General features: G+C 44.4%; 1 protein-coding gene across 4 annotated transcripts; it reads left to right on the top strand.

Annotated features, from left to right (window-relative positions):
• Positions 1-114: 114 nt before the first annotated feature.
• Positions 115-14,902, top strand: LOC131139240 (kinesin-like protein KIF23). Of its 4 annotated transcripts, XM_058088632.2 has the most exons (23): positions 115-247; positions 1,089-1,155; positions 2,019-2,147; positions 2,229-2,334; positions 2,409-2,545; positions 3,132-3,244; positions 3,317-3,487; positions 4,644-4,756; positions 5,317-5,438; positions 5,560-5,662; positions 5,734-5,813; positions 6,835-6,954; positions 7,461-7,620; positions 7,773-7,937; positions 8,954-9,120; positions 9,403-9,576; positions 9,747-9,947; positions 10,157-10,444; positions 13,112-13,345; positions 13,474-13,562; positions 14,139-14,190; positions 14,300-14,340; positions 14,458-14,902. In XM_058088632.2, exons 1-23 carry the CDS (start codon positions 234-236, stop codon positions 14,471-14,473), a joined length of 2,862 nt encoding a protein of 953 aa, XP_057944615.2. In that variant the 5' UTR covers positions 115-233; the 3' UTR covers positions 14,474-14,902. The 4 variants fall into 4 exon arrangements, with proteins under 4 accessions (XP_057944615.2, XP_057944617.2, XP_078651823.1 ...); XM_058088634.2 differs by lacking the exon at positions 13,112-13,345 and having other exon boundaries at positions 14,458-14,900; XM_078795697.1 differs by lacking the exon at positions 10,157-10,444 and having other exon boundaries at positions 14,458-14,900.
• Positions 14,903-23,919: the final 9,017 nt, after the last annotated feature.

The raw sequence follows: 23,919 nt of genomic DNA on the forward strand, positions 1-23,919 counted from the left end.
CTTTTCCCTTCCGGGGTCGCCACAGCAAATCAATGGCCTCCATCCAACCCTGTCTTGTGCATCATATCCTATTTGAATACATATGAAGGCGGGACTTCCGCCATCGAACGCTTGTCCTGCATTGTGATTGGTTAAAGGACCAGCTGATCTACAGCCGTTTCACAAGAGGGAAATTTTAAAATAGGCGAGAGGCGTTCTTGTATGAAGTTTGGCGGAGTGTAACAGCACAAGCGATGTATAGACCGGGGTATGTAACGTCTTATTTCCCTCACTTGTCAGATACATTAGATTGCGCCATCAGTTGGTTCTGGATAAAAACTGTCGATGATGCGGAAGTACAGTTGCACTGTTTAGCGCTCCGTCGGTGTTGCTAAGCTAGCGAGCTAGCTAACTACTTAGCTAGGTCTGCAAATGACGACGTAACTTCGCTTCATGCTTTCATTGATTTTGGAACATATGAAGGAATAATTTACACATTCGGATAACGTTCGCAAGATCATTCCTTTGTTTGTGACTTCACATTTTGATCGTCTGAATAATAACAGTCCGGTGTTATTTGAAACGGACCACCGTGACACTTGTCAGTTCATAATGATGTAACATTATCGGATTAGCGTGAATGATAGTCTGGCTGCTTATAATGCGCACTCAAATAATTATGAGTATTGAAAATGACTTGTCAATGTAAAACTACATGACATCCGATGTTTATTGAAAGGTATTTATTTAAATACACAATGAAGAGCTATACAAATACATAAAATAAAGACAGACCCATATTTCTAACTATTTGCAATCAAACAACAGAAAATCATCAACACATAAATTAAAAGTGCAGTGCCGGCAGCAGTCATTCATTACAAAGAATCATCTCTTGGAGCCGATTCGTTCAGGATCAACGCATATCTCGTTGGTTCATCATTGGTTCATTTGGTCAAGCCTGAACGCAGTCCAGGACCAAACGGGGGACTCTAGTCCTGAGCAGGCATGGGCCAGAATGATAACCTCGGGCAAAATATCCCGCTTTGATAGTTAGACATGTGAATGCATCCTCAGGTGTCCATCATTTCTCTTATTGTTGCTTTCAGGAAAGCCAAGACTCCTCGCAGGCCAGGCCTCAAAAAGAAATCCAATGCAGAGAAAGACCCTGTTGGTGTAAGTAAGACGCCTCACGACTTTAACTTGACTCACGTGTGCTCTGATGAACAAATGTTGCTAATACATACACTGGTGGCCCGGCCATTCTGGTCGTCATCACGACTTGCATGAAAAGATGTAATATGTAGATCCTTGGTTTGTGTTCACTGCATAGTGAAAGATCTCATTTGGAGAGGGTGGACTCCTTGCACGTTGTGTAGACAACCTCAACAGCACCGGCTTCTTTCAGGCCAAAAGATTTGTCGGACTTCCATCAAAATGGCCAAAAGACACGCGTTTGTCCAAGGTGGAGGCCAGTTTAGCAAGTGTGAAATCAATCACTTGAAGAGGCTGATTATATTGAAGAAACGGTGTATACCATGGGGTTTCCAAAGTGCGGCCTGGGGGCCAGTAAATCTAATACATGTCAAACAAAAAATGTGAATAAATGTGCAAAAAATTATTATTGTGAAAAAGAAATTGTGATTTTTCGAAAAGTGTTAACCAAATAAAAATAAAATGAATTGTTAAAAACCCTAAAAAATAGACTTTGATAGAAATGTAAAATAAACTACTTAAGTGTAAATAAATAAATATGAAAAACGTAAATAAAAATACAAAACCGATATAAAACCTAAATAAAAATGAGTGTAAAATATTTAAAATAAATGAAAAGGAAGAATTACTTGAAAATGTAAAAAAAAAAATGACTTAAGAGTGTACAAAAAATACAAATAAAAAAAAATGAGGAACTATGCATTGACACATATCTACTTTTGGATGTGGACTCAAAGCACTCGTGCCTCACAAATGAGATACCACAGATGGATTGCAGTCCTGTGGTCCTCCATCCCATGTGAATGTTGGGCTTTCGTGCGTAGGTGTACTGCCGTATACGCCCGCTCGCAGGAGAGAGCGAGGAATGTTGCGTGGAAATGATCAGCAGCTCCACCATTCAGCTGCACGCGCCTGACGGCCTGAAAGCCAACCGCAACGGAGAGTACAAAGAGGTAAGTGAGGAGAGGATGCATGGAGTGAAGCGTCCCAATGTCGCCAGCGTCCCACGACGGTGTTTCTTGGTGATATTTCAGACGCAGTACTCTTTTAAAAAAGTCTTTGGTATTAACACCACTCAAATGGAGCTCTTTGAGGACGTCGCCAAGCCGCTGGTGGAGGACCTTATCCAATGTAAAAATGGTAGGAGAACGTAAGCATCTTGATGATCTATCCACGTGGTTCTGAACTTCATCACCGCCTGTCATTTCTCACAGGTCTGCTGTTCACATACGGCGTGACAGGAAGCGGTAAGACCTTCACCATGACCGGCTCGCCCGGGGACGGTGGACTCCTCCCACGTTCCCTCGACATGCTCTTCAACAGCATCGGCCCCTTTCAGGCCAAAAGATTTGTAAGACCCTCATGAAAAGGCCCGTTAGACCTGTGGTGATGATACTGAAGGCTTGGTGCGTGCAGTCCAAGGGCTTTCCTCGGCATGTTCTCTACATAGAAGTGAAGAAGAAAGCTAAAACAAACGGCACACATGGATAAATCTGCAGTCATTGACGAGAAAAAGTCCCAAATTTTAAACAATATGACAAAGTTGTTGGCCAACAATATTATGATGGAAAACTAAAGTATATAACAGCATAAAAGTGGAAATATTAAATGTCGAAATATTATGAAAAAACAAAACTGGGAATAAAGTTCATCATTACAAGAAGAAATTGGAAAAAAGGAAGGGGGGGGTGGAGAAAAAGAGCAAATACGGAAGTTGATGCCAACAATCCACTTTTTCACCTGTGGTGTACCTTCAAGCTGACATGCCGCTTTTCTAGAAATACATACTAATATGCGGTATAACGTCTTGCTTTAGAAAACATCCTTTCACATTTTCCTGGCTGGTGTATACACATGTAATGCTTTGCTCATGTAGTTTTTTTTTTTTTACTTTGTATCAAATACTTGCATATGAAATGTTGAGAATTTTGCCCTAGGTGTTTAAGACTGATGACAAAAATGGGGTCGACATCCAGAACGATGTTGACGCTCTTCTGGAGAGACAAAAGCGAGACTGCCAACCCTTGGTGCCCAAAACGCCTTCCTCCAGGTAGTTCTACTTTTGCGTCTCTGCAATCTCGGCCTGGAGGTTGAAATGTTTTCCCTTTTATGCGTTTTGCAGACAGAAGGCTGACCCAGAATTTGCGGACATGATCGGTCCAGAGGAGGCGTGTAAAGCGGACAACGTGGACGAAGACTGCTGTTACTCCATCTTTGTGTCTTACATCGAGATCTACAATAACTACATCTACGACCTTCTCGAAGACGCCCCGTTTGACCCCATCAGGCCAAAGTAAGAGGACTCGTGTCCAATTGGGTTCACATTGGGAGGGGGGGGGGGTTTCACATTGTCATCTGACAATAATTTTGTCTTTTGTTAGGTGGCTTGGTGTAGGCACGCCCATAAAGAACATGGAGTTAGTGTATGTGGGCCATAAAGCTTTTCATTTGTAGGCTTGGCTTGGCTGTAGCAGTCATGAGTAGCTAACACCTGGCCTTTCCCCTTACACCTATTCATCACCTTTGCTTAAATATCTTATGTTGTTTGTAACGGTGTGCTACATTGGTAGTTAATTCGCAAAAATGAAAATCTTCTTTTGAAGGTGAAGATTGGTCGCCTTCAAAACACAAAACTAAGTGTAAATACTTCTGCAGTTGCTTTTCGTGTTTAATCGGCTTTGTAATGAGCGTAAGAGGGGCTTTATAGCCCGATTTGTTAGATTTTGTTGCCGCGGCCCAGAGTAAACATGCATATAACTGAAAAGATATTCATATGACATGTACATATAATACTTTACAGCCTTGTTGTTATAGTGGAATAGTGTTTTAGAAGACTATGTAAACAAGCCCTGCCTGACTCTGTTCTATGGCAACTCTGATGTCGTTTGTACCGGTGGACTCGTACCCTTTTTCCTTAAACCTTCCGCTTTTGTAAAAGAAAAACGAAATCTGAGAACATCCAGCAGCAACACAACATTTTGGCACAATGGCAATTTTGATGAAAACTATCCCGAACATGGCCCACCTGGAGAGGCTGAGCTGCGAGAGCTAGCTCGTCATGGATGGCGCCATTAACTACAAATGTCATTTTTGCAAATTTACCATTTGCTTTCAAAAATGGAACAACGTAGAAGCGAATTCCACACTACAGTATATACAGTACAACATACTGAAGCAAAGCTGATGAATGATGTGATGATCCTACGTACCTATGTTATGATACCCGTGTGTCATTCTGGCTATGCTAGCTATGCTATGAGCTGTCACTGTTACTCCTGGAATGGCTTGAACTGAATGCAGCTGAATCCCATCCCTGCCAATGAGGCTGACGTCTGAATTGAGCCCTAACAGTAGATCAGGCATTTACTCCCCCTGTACCCTTGCCTTCCCGCCTCTGTTTCGGCCTGCGCCATCGCTGACTTTGTGACTATAAAGTTTTCGTCCTTCAGAGCGCCTCAATCCAAGATACTGCGTGAAGACCAGAATCATAACATGTATGTGGCCGGCTGCACAGAAGTTGAAGTCAAGTCTACCGAGGAGGCCTTTGAAGTCTTCTGGAAGGGTGGGTCCACGTTGGTTAGATGTCCCCTCATGAGACGATGGCAAAGCAGAACTTTTCTGAACCTAATTTTTGTCAAATTGCAGTGTTTGTTTTTTTTAGTTGTTTATTTCAAACATAAAAAATGTGTCATTCTTTTAGTTTTGTTTCTCATAATTCAACTTCTCTGGTAATATTTACCCTTTTAGTATTTCATCTATTTGTGCGTGTGCTTGTTAAATTAACATGAAGACGTGTCCAGCCTCATCACGGTGATACTGTCAAAACATGCATCAAATGTCGTTAAATTCAGCTTTGTGTCAAACAGTACAAAAATTGTTTCACACGAAGACAAAAAAGCCAATCTGCTCAAATGTTAATTTTTTAAACTCATTCACTATCAAAGATGTAGTTAAACATAGCACTCATCATAAATACCGGCATCCCAAGTTCCATCCACCCACCCAGTTTCTATGCCACTTATCGTCACTAGGGCGACGGTACGCTGGAGCCTATGCATCCCAAGGTGATGGTGACCATAGTAGAAGGTTAGTTTAGTAGCTGTGCTCTTTCTGCTCTTTTAGGACAAAAGAAAAGAAGGATCGCAAACACTCAGCTGAACCGTGAGTCCAGTCGCTCCCACAGCGTCTTCACCCTGAAGCTCGTTCAGGCGCCTCTCGACGCCGATGGGGACCACATCATGCAGGTGACCTGCCCTCAGCTAATAACATTTACACAAAGATTGTAAATCTTGGTTTCACGTTGGTTTTTCAGGCTCTGATAACAAAGCAAGCGGATGATTTCATTCCATACTTTTTTGTGTTCAGGACAAAAACCAGGTGAATGTGAGCCAGCTGTGCTTGGTTGACCTGGCGGGTAGCGAGCGCACCAGCAGAACCAGAGCCGAGGGGAGCCGTCTGCGTGAAGCAGGCGAGTCCGGCGGATGGTGACCAAGGCTGGTTGATTTGTGCACGTATCATACGCTTGTGTGTCACCAACAGGTAATATCAACCAATCTCTCATGACTTTGCGCACATGCATGGAAGTCCTGCGAGAGAACCAAATGTGTGGAACGAACAAGGTAAGTATTTTCACTAGGGGTGCACGGTCATTATGGGGGAATCGTGACTTCCTAGCCATAAATCCCATAACCAGTCATGTTAACTTCCCTACAGCTCATTTGTAAACACTTGATTGAACAAAGATTTGTAAGACTCTGATTAAAGTTACCAGGAAATCTTATTACTGTACATATCACCCCCCCTCCCTCCCTCCATGAAAGTAATACAATTTGTCTTGACCTAAGTTAGCTTTCCATGACGCTCATAGTGTAGGCAAATTCTCAATTGAACAAAGGATGTATACCAGGGGTGTCCAATGTGCGGCTTGACCTGGTATGATTATGTGGGAAAATGTCATTTTAATAACATAAAGTCATATGATAAACCAAACGGTGAATAAAGTTGTGAGCTTTGGAACATCTGGTTGTGGAAAAAGTTATAAGAATAAAGTCCAAATATTATGGGAACAGTCATTACTATAAGAAGAATATGGAAAACAAGGAAGTTGAAATAGCCTGAAGCTGTCACAAGAATAAAGTGAAAATATTAAGAGAAAAAAGTTGCAATTTCACCATAATAAACTGTAAAAATGTCATTTTAGTAGCATGACGTTATATTGGGGAAAAACATTCAAAGTTGTAGTCTTGGAATATCCGAACAAACTAAATAAATTTGCCATTTTTGGAAAATGCTTGGAAATTTAAATAAAATGGAAATAAAAACAGCTGGACTTTTGCAAGGATATTCAAAATATTAAGAGGAAAAAATTGTGTTCTCACGATAAAGTCCTAATTTTAGGAGAATAAACTTAACTAATGACTAAAATGTCAGTTTAGTAGCATAATGTTGAAATATGAAAGTATTTTTGACATCGTAATCGTGTGAAAAAACAAACAGAATGATGAATAAAGTTGTAATTCTTGGAAAACGGGTTGTAGAAAAGGTTACGATCGGTGTGATTGAGACCATCCTCGGCTTTAGCAGCAGGTCTCCCGCCCTGGATGGACCAGCTTCTACCTTCACGGTGCTGTTGTTTTCCAGATGGTGCCGTACAGGGACTCCAAAGTGACTCATCTGTTTAAGAACTACTTCGATGGAGAAGGAAAGGTCAAGATGATCGTGTGTGTCAACCCCAAGGCCGATGATTATGAGGAAACCATGGTAAGTCACATTATTCATCAAAACACGTTCCATTGCCTGTCTTTCCACTCGCATTCATGCCGCCACGGCTGGGATTGACTTGGGATTCCAAGAATCCCCCCCGAAATGTGTTCCACACGATTGTAGGAGTAGGAGTGTGATATCTGATCGCTCCGTAGCTTAGCATGACTGGAGACCAGAATGGATGGAAATGGTGTTAGCAGCACGCTAGCTAGTCAGTGGGAAAGATCAGCAAACATGCGTATATAGCCATCTCATTTCCCTTACTTATCATGTATTGTATATAACAGGAATGGCTGGAACGCCAAAATAGAAGCACCACATGAATACAGAGCCACCATCCACCAGTACTAACCTGGACCTTGTTTAGCACAAATATACACATCAGCCCTAAATACGGTCATCATATTTGCACCTTTTCTAATATTATTAAGACACAGGAACACGGCACACGTTCAGTTGCTCCGTGACGCTTGAAGAGCATAATGGCGTTTTGTGTGCTGCAGCTGGTCATGCGCTTCGCAGAGATGACACAGGAGGTGGAGGTCGCACGGCCGGTGGACAGGCCCATATGCGGCCTGGCTGCAGGACGCCGGCACAGGAACCAGGCGTACAGGGATGAACTGCCGCGTGGCCTGGATGACCGAGCAGGTCCCAGTCGTGCTGGTAAGTCATAACTGCTTGGCCGCTCTGCTACTATGTTGTTTTGGGAACATCTGGTGTGATGGGATTAGGAGTCTGTGTTGCTTGTGTATGACCGTTCATCTACCGACCAAACATTTAACATTTCTTGAGCTGGTTTATAATGCTCCCCACAGAAGATGACCCAGTTCTGCTGAATCAGCTCATTGAAAGCCTTCCGCCTCTGCCGGCCTGTGAGCTGGTGGACCCGGCAGATGATCAGACGCTGCCACGCCTGATTGAGGTTCTGGAAAGGAGGCATCATATCCGCCAGCGGATGGCGGAGCAGTTCAACAAAACCGGTACAGAAGCATAGACGTAGCACGGAATACTCAATCAGTACTGTCCATTTACAGTACACAGAATACGTATTTGGGTTGTAAATCTGTGATAGGTGATTCCGTATGCCTCTAGATACAGGTTGTCATATCATTTTAAATGACAAACATATGTCTTACAAACGGAACAATTCATTCAGTACAGTGTACAAACGATTCCATTCGGGCAGGGGACCCCAACCATCAGGCCACGGGCGCAATGATCAAAAAAACAAAACCACACACTAAAATAAGTTGTATTAATAACTTGGATTTGTGCACAACCTCAAGTTGACATATGCTAGCAAATAACATACAATATTCTTTGGAAAAACAAAGTCCAGGCTGGTACAGGTGGATGGCGGCCCTGTATTCAATTAATGCTTAGAATTTGATGTTGTTCCTATATTAGTCATGCACAACACATAATGAGATAAATGAGCTGACGCCAGATTGAAATGCCAACTGTTAGCATGGTAAGTCTTTATGTAAGTTTATACATGCGAAAATTTATAAAATACTAGTAGCAATGCTAACATTGAACATGAAAACATTGTCTAAGTGTGTACCTTTTAAAAAAATAGCACAAATGCTAACGTGATAATGTTAACATGCTATCTATGCTAAGACTTAGCTTGATAACACTTAACATTTTATTACAGCTTTAAAAAATGTCTATGTAGGTTCATATCTTTGGAGAAAAAGCTAACATGCTAGCACCTAGCATGCCAGTACTTGGTCTTTATCTAAGTTTATGCCTGTAAGAAGGAATTAAGCCAACTCTTGTCGATCCAGGAGGATGCTAACGATGCAGCCGTATCTCTCGCTTGTCAAATCAACTCTACGGAACGTATGTTTGACTTTACAGTTTTTTAGCGGCACGTTATGTTGTACTGTATACTAGTGGCCACCAGAGTGTTTCTTTCAGGCACTACTGGTAAGAAACATTCAGTCTCCTATCAAGCCTACTTTAGTTCCTCACATTGTGCTTTCCTCTGCAGCCAACACACTGAAGTCCATGCTCCAACAAATTGATGGTCAGTGTGGCGCAAAAGAGAATGTCATCCATGACCAGCAAAGTAAACTGAGCGAGAAGGACAAAGTCATCATCAGCCAAAAGACGGAGATTGAACGGCTGGAAAAAAAATCTAAAACCCTGGAATACAAGGTATTGTCTCTGCTTCTTACTGTATCTGTTTACAATTCTCATTTTAAAGGAAAAGTGCACTTTTTTATTTTGCCCATCACATCCCTTTCTTTGTTATGTCAAATCAATCTTTAAATTGAGCAAAATGGGGCAAAAGTTAAAGTATTACATGCTATTTTTGGTTATGGTCATGGTGTGTCGCTGCTCTATAGGAGTCCACAACTCAATACAAAGGGCCAAAAAATGAGCATAATAGGACCCCTTTAATATAAAATCGCATTCTGGTCATATTTTTCTGCCTAGATTGACATCCTGCAGAAGACCACTGACATGTACGAGCATGACAAACGCTCACTGGAGCAGGAGCTGGAGACTCGCGCTCAAAAGCTCCAGAGGGAACTCTCTGAGAGGAGGCGGATGGAGCAACGCATGCAGGGCATGGTCACCGACACCAGGCTCAAGTGGGAGAAGGAATGCGTAAGTGGAATTATCATACATCCTTCCCAAAACATATCAGCGTTCAAGCACAGCTGCTCCAATTCATTCATGGATTTTCTTTGTGGTGTTAGCGGTGGTGACTCCTAAATCAGGAAAAAGCTTTTTTTTGGTTTCAGTTTATTCACTCTACTCTGCTGTTGGCTGTTCAGGACAGACGAGTGAATGCCAAACAGCTGGAAATGCAGAACAAGTTGTGGGTGAAGGACGAGAAGCTGAAGCAGCTGAAGGCCATCGTTGCAGAGAGCAGCAGCAGCAGCAGCACAGAGCGTCCAGAAAAACCACAAAGGCCCTCCAGGGATAGAGATCGCAACCACGGCCAGAAGAGATCCGCATCACCATCCCCTCATCCGGTCAGTGATTTACTATTTCACCAGGTCATTCATGCCAATCATAATATAATGACCATCAGGGGCATGCGTTTGCCGCTTATTGATCCATTTGGCATTCTACTCTGACTCCTGTAACTGGTGGCAGCATGTTTGTGTGCGACGTAAACCGTGTGTGTTTTTGTCTACCTTAACACGCAATACTTTGGCCTTGTTCCCTCATCACCTTGCAGGACTTCAGGCAAACCCCTTCCCACCAGAGTCAAGGCCAGATTAGGGCAGTTCAGGACACGTCCCCCCCCAGCTATCCTTCAGTAGCGTCCTGCGTCTCTCAGTGGGAGCTGAGGTGCCCAGTAGACACAGACGCTCCCTGTAGACAAGCGGAGACCCCGCGGCATAGGAGCCGGGCTCCCGCCGCAGGCTGTGGCGCCTCCAGTGTGTCTCGCAGGAGAGGCCAGCGCTGGGCCGCAGACGCTGAAAGCAGTCTGGTCTGCGAGCTAGACCTAGAGGCAGGAATAAGGGTTAGTGTGTGTTAGTCCCTTAGATACCCCCACTACTTTGCTTGCTTACTTGAAAGGGTCCTGACATGACTCATCAACTTTGCGTAAATATCTTCTCGATATTATTTGCAATCATGTTCTACATTGGTGGATGTTTGAAACGGTACAGTCTCCCTTCCCGAAGTGGCGCCATCGGAGGGCTGTCACTCAGGTAAACAAACATGGCGGTGTACGAGACAGAGGACGTTTCCAGTGATTATAACTTAGATTTGAGCGATAGTTTTTGAGGAGGGGAAAAAAGGAAGAAACATTTGGAGATGTAATGGAGAATTCTCAGAAGACATGGAGATGATCGGTCACCTTCAAAACGTAGAGTCAATTGTTTGGCTTTGCTTTGTGTCCTGAACTCCTCTTTTGAAAGGAATGTTTTGCACATTTCTTAGACTATAATTTCATGATGAATTGGAAAAATGCATTTTTAATATGTTGCCTGGACTGCAGTTGCATTATCTTGGAATCATTCTAAATGTTTGATGGCAAACGCTAACAGGGTTTGCCCTAATGAATGTCAGAGCTATTTTGACTGACACATTAGCGGCACTCACGATGTTTGAGGAATTGCTGAACATAATTAATCAGGTCGTCAATCAACTACCTGCCAACTTTGATAATGTGAATACCAAGTACTAATCATTAATATTTACAATAGTATTTTTAGATTTTATGGATGTTGTGTTTTATAGAAAGAGGTAGATCATTTTGACTTGATGCTGAAAAAGGGCATGCACCCCAGATATACACGAATGATGTTATAGAATAAATATACATATTTTCTATATATACGCCTAGTATTTGGAGGACAACACCGAACCAAGTCGGCCATCTACCTGGAAAAGTGTTTGTTTACTGTTCTTCAGCTGAGACGTGTCGCCTGACGACGTTACTTCTAGAAATGAGGCCGGGCTGTGAGCGCTAGCTAGCGCTAGCTCGTCATGGGTGGCGGCGTCAACGTTGAATGTAACGTTTGTGAATTTACTGCTTGCTTTGAAAACTGGAGCAATGTCGAACCTGATTACAAACAATATAGAACATATTGAAGCAAAGTTGATGAATCATGTCGGGGGGGCCTTTTAATAGGTGTATAAGCGTCTGCTAGTTTAGAATCGCATCCTGTAGTGCAGGGGTCGGGAACCTTTTTGGCAATGGGAGCCATGAAGGCACAAATTTGCAGTGTTTTTCTGTGGGAGCCATGTTCTATTTAGAAATAAGTGTGTGCGTTCTTACGTAACAATTTTAGAAGATGATGTCTGTGATATTATATGATGATAATAATATATCACAATGTTGCTATACTGAAGCTAACCAAAAATAATAATAATAATAATGTGCCGCCTTCTGCTGCGTGGTTTTGGATGCTGCTATTCATCTGCTTTGTCAAAAGGCGCGGCTCTGCAGAATAGCTAGCTGATCTGATTAACGGAGGCAAGTTTACTTCTCAGTGACCTGGCCTGACTCCTGCATCATCCAGTAATGGAGTTCTGGTGTCTGACCCGGAAAGTATGGGAAGGACAGCAGGCGTCGGCTATGGCCACCTGCACTCGAAAATGTGTGGACGGATAAAAATGCATGAGATGGTTATATATTTTGAACCTTGATACTGTTTGAGTTTACGTGTCAGTGGGAAAAAGAAAGTAAATACCTTTTATGGTGTTAAATGTCTGAGAGCCAGATGAAGCCTCATGTGGCTCTAAAGCCTTAGGTTCCCTACCCTGCTGTAGTGGCTTGATGCGAGTGTGGCATTCACATCAGTCCCCTTTGCTTTAAATACTACACCCATCTGTCAAGTGTCAATCATATAGACTGCATGCTAATGGAAGTAGTGTCGTTTATATGCTATACCTTGCTTGGACACTTTCCTTGGCTTACCAAGGTGCTCTTTACTCTGGCAGCAAACTGACTTCTATCACTAAGTCATCTTAAACAACTAAGTCATCTAACTACTTTGCACAATCCACTTTCCTGCGTCTTTGCATGCCAAGCTACCAAAGTACCAGGATGCTTTCCTGTTTCTGATTCTTTTCTCTGGGATTTTCCGATGCACTTGGCTATGAATGTACTGCTGGAACTGTCACACATTGAGTACACGCTGTAGTTCTTGGTTTCCTTTCTGTTTTACATTCTAGAACATTCCAGGCTGGTTAGGGCTGTGTTCCAAAAAGGGATTCAGACTCACTCAAGCTAACGAGTAACAAGTGGGGGTGCACAATAATCACTAATGATCAGGCCAATATGAGGGAATTACGGCTCCGATATCTCATCATTTAAAACATAATCATGCAAAACCATCATTTAATAAAGTTTAAAAAACTAATTGATATATCAATAATTTTGCAAGAATAAAGTTTGATTTTTTTTTTCCCTCCTCCCAAGTTAAAACATTATGAGACACAAACTAAAAGTTATAATTTCGGGAAAAGTGACACTTTTATGGAAGCCAAGTTAAATAATATGGGAATGAAGTCATAAAATTAAGATTATGGAAATATGTAATGCTTTGTTTTTTTAAAGCAAAATTAGTTCCAAAGATATCTTCTGACTTCCAGCAGTACGTCATCTTCTCCGCCCCGTCAAAGGCAACTTCAACTTTAATTGTGTCTTGGTTTGTCTCTCCTGCACCGGGAACGTCAGGCGGCTGGGGGATTGAATCCGGTTCACAGGCGCTCACACTCCGCAGGCGGGGAGAAATGGGTAGACCACAAACCGGCTTCTAACGTTGACGTAGACTCGGTCATGCGGCCAATCATACCCAATGCAATCCAAGTGGCCACCCCCAGCGGGAAAGCTCTGTCTAAGAGTCACAAGTACGTGCTCAGACATCAAGAGCTGGCTTCCGACGGGGAGATAGCCACCAAGTTGATCAAGGTAAAAGTCATGATTTGATTGGATGCTGCTTGATGTGGCGTTTCACGTATTAAAGGGCCAGACACTTTTGTCCCTATCATATTTCCGTCTATCATGTTTCCTTTTATCCTGCTGTTTTCCCTCCCCAGGGTAACGTTTTTAAAACCAGAGGTGGCGGCCAGGCGGTGGAGTTTACAGATATTGAAACACTGAAGCACGAGTGCCCGGCTGGACCAAGGTAACATCTTGCAAATACTACTAACAACGCAGTAGACCGAGGCCTGACATGATCATGCATTTATCGATTTATCAAACAATAAAAAAAGGAGCTGGGTAATTATGAGCCCTGGATAAATGGACATACAAGTGTATGTGCGTCTGCACCATGTTAGCCTCTCTGTGCCACACAGGCTGCATGACAAGAGGGTTCACGCTGCATGAGTCTGTGGGCATTGGCTCTACATGAAATGTACACAGGTACACTTGAGTACCACCTAGCGGCTCAAATTTGTCATGACACAATCATCTTCCAATAATAATTGTAATGATAATTGGTTTCTAAAAAAAAGTCCAAATGAGCCAATATGGGTGAATAATGAATGTTTTTTTTGCCGCAGTAACGTAGTATCGTTACCTTTTGACACGTTTTGAGTGAACCTCAACTTTCGATTTGGACTCCTTGTCAGGTTTTTAGTCAGCATGTCGTACATATCATATGTGAAACGGGCTCTAGGAAAGTCTACCTATACTTTAGTTACTTCATGGACTAAGCAGTCCAGATCCAGATGATGAAAGACGTCTTGTCGTGTTTCAGTCGCAAGAGGAGATCTGACTCTTCAGAGACGCAAGAGGAACAGGAAAACCGGGTATGTTTTCACTGAAACATGACGTCACGTGGACCCCCGCCCCCACCACATGTAGATTGTAGTCCTGAGGGGACCGTACGTCCTTTGATGAACTCTTCTTTCCCGCCAGGCTCCTGTCGCCAGCGCAAGCGTGGCCTTCGGCTATCAAAAGTAAGAACGTGCTTCCTATCAGATGTACTCCACTTGCTTCCTTTGTCACCACTTGTTGATTAGCATCTTCCATCTTCTCTTCCTCTTGCTTTGCTTCATTTCCTCTCTCCCTCGCAGACGCAGGAAGCCGTGATGGTTTGCTTTTTTCTACGTGACTCCGGAGCAGGAAGGAACTATGCAATATTTTTAATGTTGGATCATGTCATTTTACACGATTTCAGGGCATGCCCCACAAGCTGATTAAGCAACACAATCGGTGTTTGCTGGTAGGGGTTCCCTTTCCTGAATTTTTTTCCATCCTGTCCATGACCTGTATGAGACTTAACTTAAGAAGGTTTCCCTGCCACCCAAACTGATGTAGCATCAGAAAGTATTGACTTTTTCTAAGTATACAGCCTTTGTACACGTTTAGCACCACTGCTTTACTTGGCAACATGATCACGAAAGCAACAGGGAATATGGAGCTGTTTAATAGTTTAGTCCAAATCAACGTGCTGTAAATATGTGCAATTATACTTCTTTTTTTTTTTACTTTTGTAAAAAACAACACATTTTTTGTGGCATTAAATGTATTGAAAGAAGTTGGGATGTGATGTAGGAGCATCCTGCTGCAAAATGGCGACTCAAGGCCAATCACCTTCTAGCATTCACACCCTTTTGGTTATTGGTCAGGCCTGGAGGTTTCACACTGTTTGGCAGTCCTTGAACGCACCATCGTGCTCTGGAGGGAGACACGGCACCAAGCCGCAGGTGCCGACAGCTCCGGATTCGCCACGGGAACGTTCCAGCACAGCACGGGTGAGGGCGGGGCCCGGCCGGGGCAACATCAACAGGTGGCGCAGTGGAGTGTTTGATACCGGAGGCCTGCCCCGGAACCTGGATACTGCAAGGTGTGTCCTGTCTTGTCTTCTGAAAAATAACTTGGACAGAAATTTATCCAAGGGTGGCACGGCGGTCTAGTGGTTAGCGTGCAGACCTCACAGCTAAGAGACCAAGGTTCAATTCCACCCTCCTCCATCTCTGTGGAGTTTGCATGTTCTCCCCGTGCATGCGTGGGTTTTCTCCGGGTACTCCGGTTTCCTCCCACATTCCAAAAACATGCTAGGTTAATTGGCCACTCCAAATTGTCCATAGGTATGAATGTGAGTGTGAATGGTTGTTTGTCTATATGTTCCCTGTGATTGGCTGGCCACCAGTCCAGGGTGTACCCCGCCTCTCGCCCAAAGACAGCTGGGATAGGCTCCAGCACCCCCGCGACCCTCGTGAGGAAAAACGGTAGTGAATGAATGAAAATGTATCCGAATTTGCATATTTAAATGTAGGCGTGTCGTGGGCGGAGTCTGGTACTCCTACACGTGCCCCCCATTCCACCCTGATTGGCTTGTACAAAGGAAGTTTGTACTTCGTCCTCGCGGTTTCAAACATCAGGACTTTTGGCGGATGCTAGTTTGAAGATAACACGATGTTTCAGTCTTGGGACTCCCGGGACTCCCATTCCACGACTGGATGGGTCATCTGTCATGTTCATTGATTAGCGGTGAGTAGTACTGCAGTGTCTACTTTTAATTGAAGGACAGAGGTGCGTTCACTGACTACCAGTCCGTAGACGGTGTACAGCCTCAGCACGTAACACACAATCTGCAAGGTCACCTTCATTTAACCTTTCAACCGGAGCACCGTGACCTTGCTGAAGATTCGCTGAGCCTCTCGTTTCCATCCCGTTGGAAGCGGAGAGAAATGAATGTGCAGTTCTTCACCTGACCACTAGAGGGCGTGCTGGCATCGCCTATGAGGGCCAGCCTGGGTCAGATGGAGCTTCCACCCTGGGGTCATCTTCTGGCTTTAGTCAGGTCCACCTGAAGCAGGTGTGGCAGCCTTTTTACTTCCCAGGAAATAAGTGGCGATAAATGTTAATACTTCTTCCGTTTATTTGTGTTTACAGTAAACATGGATTGTTTGATTCCAAGGAAGTGTTGAGTACGGAACACCTTATTTGGCCAAACTACAATTTATGTCCACTTTTATGTCTGACCCCCCCCCCATCACATTTTAGGTGACCGTCAACATGTGTTTGTCTAAACTAAAGATGTCATTTGGCCTAGCAAAGTATTTATTTCAAACATATTGTTGTTTTATATTTTGAAATGTATAGTTTGGATGGTGACGCCATAATCAGAAAAAAAGCTGAAAGAAACAAAATAGTTTGGATGATGATGTTGAATATTTTGGGATGTGCATTGATTTGGATTGAGAAGAAATGTTCATGTTAAAATAATGTGTCCAAAGGTACACCAACATACAGTTATTACTGAACTGAGGCACATTTAGAGTAGTTACTGAGGAACTGATGCGGCTGTGCTAGCATCCATTCTGTGTTGATGAAGCGGAGGCGCAGGCGGAGGCGCAGGCGGAGGCGCTAAGAATGCCAGGAAAGGCTCCATTCAGGTCTTGTCTCCTCCAGGCCTGCTTGTGAAAATATTGACACTTCCTTCTCCTTCCAGCTTGCGTGTTTAACCAGCCGGCCTTTACGTAGTGCCCCCCCCCACACCCCCATTCTATGACTCCTCTAACCCAAACACTCGCTAATGGCTTTTTAAAGCACCTCAATCTAACCTGTCACCTCCATGTTTGTTTTACCTCCCGACCTTTCTCTTCTATTTGGCCTTTTGGACGTGAAACCTTGGGAATGGACTTCGCTCCGTGGCTTTAATAACGCTTTGGGAAGGCTTCACACGTACATATTTACTGTATTTCATCTTTAATAACGCTTTGGGAAGGCTTCACACGTACATATTTACTGTATTTCATCTTTAATAACGCTTTGGGAAGGCTTCACACGTACATATTTACTGTATTTCATCTTTAATAACGCTTTGGGAAGGCTTCACACGTACATATTTACTGTATTTCATCTTTAATAACGCTTTGGGAAGGCTTCACACGTACATATTTACTGTATTTCATCTTTAATAACGCTTTGGGAAGGCTTCACACGTACATATTTACTGTATTTCATCTTTAATAACGCTTTGGGAAGGCTTCCACACGTATATATTTACTGTATTTCATCTTTAATAACGCTTTGGGAAGGCTTCCACACGTACATATTTACTGTATTTCATCTTTAATAACGCTTTGGGAAGGCTTCACACGTACGTATTTACTGTATTTCATCTTTAATAACGCTTTGGGAAGGCTTCCACACGTACGTATTTACTGTATTTCATCTTTAATAACGCTTTGGGAAGGCTTCCACACGTACGTATTTACTGTATTTCATCTTTAATAACGCTTTGGGAAGGCTTCCACACGTACGTATTTACTGTATTTCATCTTTAATAACGCTTTGGGAAGGCTTCCACACGTACATATTTACTGTATTTCATCTTTAATAACGCTATGGGAAGGCTTCCACACGTACGTATTTACTGTATTTCATCTTTAATAACGCTATGGGAAGGCTTCCACACGTACATATTTACTGTATTTCATCTTTAATAACGCTTTGGGAAGGCTTCCACACGTACGTATGGACTGTAAATACATGAGCATTGTTTACCACGCCATCCTTTGTCAACACCTTCCTCTTTCATGTCTTCATTTCCCTCCAATCAACCAGTAGCATGTACATGTGTGTACATGTGTGTACATGTGTGTACATGTGTGTACATGTGTGTACATGTGTGTACATGTGTGTACATGTGTGTACATGTGTGTACATGTGTGTACATGTGTGTACATGTGTGTACATGCACGTCAGGCCTGTGCAAACGTCAGAATTCCTGGGATGATTTGAATCAACTGATGTGGAATTGAGAGCAATTCCTTGGCATCCGAGTGAGGATGAGATGGGTTGAAGGTCCCGTGGCTTCAGATGTTCCGTGTTGTCCCCGCTGGAGTCACCACGTTGGCCCGGGGTCCACATCACGGTCCTGGGGCAGCTAGTAGCTTCGTCTTGTCATGATGCTAACGATGTGTGTGATACTGATGATGCTAATGGCTAATGGTGTGTTCTTGTCTCATGGATCTAAGCGGGAACCAAAGACGCCACAGTCGTGATTGTGGAGTAGAACCGCTGAGACGGGCGTCCTGGGTGGAGGCGGGTGGAGCCATCACGTCCTCAGCCACCGTCGGGCGTGTTTGCCTACTTAGCCTGGTGATGTGTGCCTAGCTTAAACACTTTAACAACGAACGTACCGCCGTGCTTTGACCAAGCGTGACCTTTCACCTTCTGCTGTGCTAACAATCTTTGTCACTGCCGCTCACCCCGACTTGGGGTCCAGACGGGATCAGTCTGCACCCCAAGTTGAAGTGGTTGGTCCACCCTGAGGACTTTTTGCTCCCCTCAGCCAAGAAAAAGTAACATTCACCAGCGCCGCCCTTCCTGCAGTACCACCCACAGCCGCGGGGTGTCACTGTTGGCCCGCTGACGTCTTCCTCCCTCCTGCCAAGGAGACAGATGGGAGAGGTTTGCTGGGGGGGGGGCTGACAAACAGAGCATATTCTCATTTAAGTGTTTGCACAAGCGTTTCGTTCTGTCCTTTAGCCCCCCCAAATAAATACCTCAATAATCATATTTTAATAATCATATTTTAGCTTGATGATTGGGAAACGATGGTGGTGACCTTGGCTTCACGTTGGATCTTCGCCTCTGTAGATACTCAGGAACTCATGCTAAGGCACGTAGATTTAGAGTAGTTATCTAAGAACTGAGTAGCTACTCAGGAACTCATGCTAAGGCACGTAGATTTAGAGTAGTTATCAACTGAGTAGCTACTCAGGAACTCATGCTAAGGCACATAGATTTAGAGTAGTTATCTAAGAACTGAGTAGCTGCTCAGGAACTCATGCTAAAGCACGTAGATTTAGAGTAGTTATCAAGAACTGAGTGGTTACTGATGAACTCATGGCTAATGGACATACTAGATTTGGAGTGGTTATCAAGAACTGAGTGGTTACTGATGCACAGCCCAAATCTAGAGTAGTTATGGAAGAAGTGATGAGTGGAGTAGTTACTGAGGAACTAATGAGTAGTGCTTGGGTGGGTTGGTACCTCATGAAGTTGGCATCATTACGTAATATTCAATCTGCTGCAATATCCTGTCCCACTCCTTGGCTATCACCACCCCCACCCACCCCCCCCCCCCGATCCCCCCCACCCCGCCCTTTGCTTCTTCGTCATGAGGAATATGGAAGACTTATGAAATGAAGGTGCGTTCGATGGCGCGTGTTATTGCACGGCGGACGGAGCCATTAGGCTGCGGCCTCAGCTGATTTATTACGGGTGGGGGGGGGGTCGCCTCGTATTTTTGCTTAAGTGAACACTTTCCCTCCAATCTGCTTGTGTCCTGTGGGGGGGGGGGCGTGGGGGCTTTAGCCAGGCTGGACATTATGAGTTGGTTTTATTCAAATAAATCCCAACGTCTGTCTTCCCCGACAGCAGCCATCAACGGATGGACACGCCCCCTCAGTTCCTGATGGGCAGACGTCAGGGAATGGTGGCGTCGTACCGACCGTCTCTCTCACGTGGACGTCCCGTCAACGCCACCGTGTCCTCCATCTCACAGCCCAAGTCTCCTTGGAGGAGGACGTTTCACCGAAGATCTCATCGTCTCCTCAAAGTAAGTCCACCATGTTTTTGTTTCAATGAGGCGCCTTTCGTGCTTCCTGTTTCTGATCCTATCAGCCAATAGCGGGGGTGCAGCCGGGAAGTCTGGACCCCATGGAACAAAAAGTTTCACTCATTCCATTTTCGGCCATTTTGGCTGATCTTTGAAGGCCCACAGAATATGGTGTTCTATGGTTCTACAAACATGGGACCTTCCAAAGAAAGATTAGACTCTCATCAGAAAAAAAGTTTGGTTTTACCTTTTGTGTTCTTCAGTAATCAGCAGTAAAACATAGGTAAGTTTCAGGAAAATATCAGTTCCCAACTAAAAAAGGGAGAAAGTGGCTTTTTGTGAAAAGAAGTTGAGGATGTCTTCTGCCATCTTTGCATGGAACTGGGGGGGGGGGGGGGGGTTTAATAACAGCGCCACCATGTGAGCATCCTTTCATTTGTCATTGTGGGGGAAAGTGTGCCCCCCCCCATGTGTTGTTTGTGTGAATGGGAGCGTTTAGCAGCAATTGAATGCACCCTTGGTGCCTAACCTCATTGAGCAGAGTGGATGCCAGACCTTCACATTTAATTCAGCGTGAGATTTTTTTTTTGGGGGGGGGGGGTCCTTTGGGCCGTGGTGAGCCAAAGTCTGCTCTCAATTATTTCTGCAAAATTGCTTTATTAGGTCCACGCTCGATTAAATATTCATTATTGTAAAAGGGGCTTTTTGTGTTTCCATAAATCCACCTTAAATCCATCCCAGCGTTCCGGAATGAGGCCACGTGACCACGAGGACCGGTGGGGGCCACAGACTCTGAGACCCCCCCTGTGTTTGTTGTGATGTAAACGATGATGTCCTACCTTTGTGTCCTCCTCGCCTCTGCCAGCGACAAACAAACGCCGCCTTTCGGAATATCCGAAAAGCCGGAATTCCAAGCGGCCGTGAGAAGAACAAACAGACGAGAGGCTGAGGAGATGCTTGGCGTGGCTACGCTGTGTTTGCTCAGATATTACCTTTCATATTTGCCGGACTTTGAGGGAACGGAAGTATTTGGAATTCCTGAGCGGATTGGGCCAGGCAGCCTGGAGTAAGCCCGTGTTTATTTGTTTAGCGGCTGGGGGGTCGGGGGTGGGGGGGTCAGGGTTGTGTTGACACAGAAGGTATTAGCTTTGTCGTCTTGTTCATATTAGGACGGCGCTCTTACCGCACATGCTCCCCAACGGGACAAACGGCAGGCAGATGCGTCCGCTGGTCTCCTTGGAGACCAAGTCTTGTTCCTCGGCCAAGTCGTGCTTCAGTGTTGGCCACCGTGGCATCACGTCTGAGGTTCTAACCTGGCTTCCGTCCACCATTCCCCCGAGATGGTCCTCCACCGTGGTGCATTCAAGGACTGCCAGATGAAGTGGCATGACAAAAACATGCAAAAACTGTAGAAAAACAAGCAGGGTTGTTCTTTTCCTCAAACTGATACTGATGACCCAAATCAACTCCTTCAATGTAGGTGCCAGTGTCCTTTGTACACAGCGGAGGTCGGAAGGACTGGAACAAGTTTGGATTTGTTTGTCGGAACCAAGAATCACGACGACCAGGAGAACCAGAGTATAGAGGGGGAGGAGCCAACTGGCGTGGCCCAGCAAGGTGCCCCGTATTTGGGCACTCGTTCCGGGTACCTGGTGTGACGCCACGGAGGTCTCTGGCCAACCTTGTGACCTTTTTAATATCTGACTCAAACCAAAGCAAAACGGACTCTAACCAAAGCATATTTTCCCATAGCAAATCATGTAAATCCATCCAATTGGTTCCAGACACGCCCAAAACAGTTTTCTAGAATATTTGCACTCTTTGCAGCTAAAATGACATTATTTGTCTGCAGATATTTTTCCTCAATATTGTGACTTTATTCTTGTAAAATGTCAACGTTCCTTTTTAGGTCTTATTTCAGGATCATAACTACATTTTCCAAACGTTATTTTATTTAGTTTCAGTTAAAAAGGCCTTTTCTACAAGTACATGATTATTATTGTATATTTTTATTCTCAGGAGATTAAAGCTTTTTAGTTTTGTTATGTGCATCATTTTTGTGCATTTCCAATATTTTTCTGCAAACAAAAAAAGAAATGTTTGTCAATGCTGACGTCGCAGACCGATGATGCAATATCCGGTTCCAGTTGCCATGTTGATTAGCTGGATGCTAACAGGATGCTAACAGGGAGGGATGCTTTGTGGGTTTAAAAAAAAAACAAAACCTGTGGTGTAACTTTTCAACGTTAAGTGAAACGCATGCTAACCGGGGCGTACGCTAACCGGGGCGTACGCTAACCGGGGCGTACGCTAACCGGGGCGTACGCTAACCGATGTTCCAGCGTATCGTTTCATGTGAAACGTGAATGAGTCGGCTGGAGGGAAGGAATGGGAACGAACGTAAGGCTTTGCTAACGGGGCTCGTGCGGTCGATTATCTTAATCGGTCCATTCATGGAACACGCAGGACGTTTCCGAGCGGGGGCTGAAAATCCCGGGAATGCGGTGAAACACTTCCCGTGATTGTAATCGTCAGCAGATTGACTGATGAGCTTGAGAGTCACCGAGGCGGGACCTGCCAGGGGTGCCGGGTTTATTGGATCATGACGGGAGAGCCATGCGCCGCTGGGACCTCTGATGACCTTTGACCTTTGCAAAGCTTCCCATGGAGCGTTTATTAAAACGTGTAACTGTGTCTTTAAAAGGTTGAGTCTTCGTTTGTTTGGAAAAAACATCAAACATTTTTCCACCAAATTTTCCAACTCCATATTTTAATGGAGTGACTATTAAAACATTCATTTGGCAAATGGCAGAAATGGGAAAATCAGCAATAATTTTCCCAGAATAAATGAAAACCAGAGAAAACCTAACAACGTCCTAATTTGAGGCGAACCGCGTGGGAGCATCAAGTTGGAATATTCCAGAAATAAGACGGCAGTCCCGATCTGAAGAAATAAAGTTCTGTGTTTGTTGTTTATGTGGAAGCTCATCCCTCAGCCAATAAATCCCAGGAAGCACGTTCGGCCGGCCTGCCGCTCCAGCCAATAATCACATGACGCCCGAGCAGGGCCGGGAACAATCTGGCAATAAAGAAGTCATCAGCACAGTAGCACATTTAATTTACTCTTTTATAATTAACCTGGGGAGGGAAAAAAGTCCATTAAATCATCGGATGGGCTCAGGTAAAACTAAACTTGATTATGCTCCAAAACAGGGCGGGGTGTCGGGGTGGGGGGTGGAAATATTGTCATTTGTGTGCGCGGCGGCGGCGGCGGCGGCGGCTTGGTGTTGGAGCTGTTAAATTGCGACTCACACATCAACGCAATTAAAGTCATCAGTGGAATGGCGGCTTTCTGCTTGAATTGCCAGCGTTAATTAGCCGGCCGGGCTTCTTTGAAAGAAGTTATGGCGGAGCTTTATCTGCCGCTCCGGATGGCTGATTCTCACCGAGACCGCGGCCTTTCTCCGCATTCCGACCTCAGACAACGGGCGGTGTTCAGCCGGCCAATAGAATTTGCACGCCAAGTGTACGTGCAACTAATGATTTCCACTAAGCCGCAGCGCTTAATGGCTTCCTCTTTTAAAATGCAAATATGGCTCGTTTATTCGAGGGGCAAAGCTTCTATTCTTCCTGCTGCTACGCTTTACTTCCCACCCCCGGCCGCGCCTTCCTCCATGCCGGAAGTATCCGGGTCTTATTCCGGAGCTTTCTCGTCAACGATCCGCCTTGAAACGCTGGTCCAATATTTTGATGGAGTTTGCCGGTTGTGGAATGCTGACCTCGGAGTAGCTTAGGGATGGATGCCGAACTTGGTACAGCGGCGCCTTGGTTAACATCTGACTCTAACCAAAACAGACTCTAACCAAAGCACTTTTTCCTCATAGAAAATGATGGCAATCCAGACGCCCCAAAATATGGACACAAACCACATTTTATAGGCCAAGTGAACACGTGATCA

This window comes from Doryrhamphus excisus, linkage group LG13, assembly GCF_037039965.1.
Source record: "Doryrhamphus excisus strain RoL-2023G ecotype Guam linkage group LG13, RoL_Dexc_Guam_v1.1, whole genome shotgun sequence".
Taxonomy (NCBI): Eukaryota; Metazoa; Chordata; class Actinopteri; order Syngnathiformes; family Syngnathidae; genus Doryrhamphus; species Doryrhamphus excisus.

What these genes read in the sequence shown, in the direction of transcription:
- LOC131139240 (XM_058088632.2), top strand. An exon ending in CAGAGAAAGACCCTGTTGGT is followed by an intron (nt 1,156 to 2,018) that starts GTAAGTAAGACG and finishes TTTCGTGCGTAG; the next exon opens with GTGTACTGCCGTATACGCCC. An exon ending in ACCTAGAGGCAGGAATAAGG is followed by an intron (nt 10,445 to 13,111) that starts GTTAGTGTGTGT and finishes CGGGAACGTCAG; the next exon opens with GCGGCTGGGGGATTGAATCC.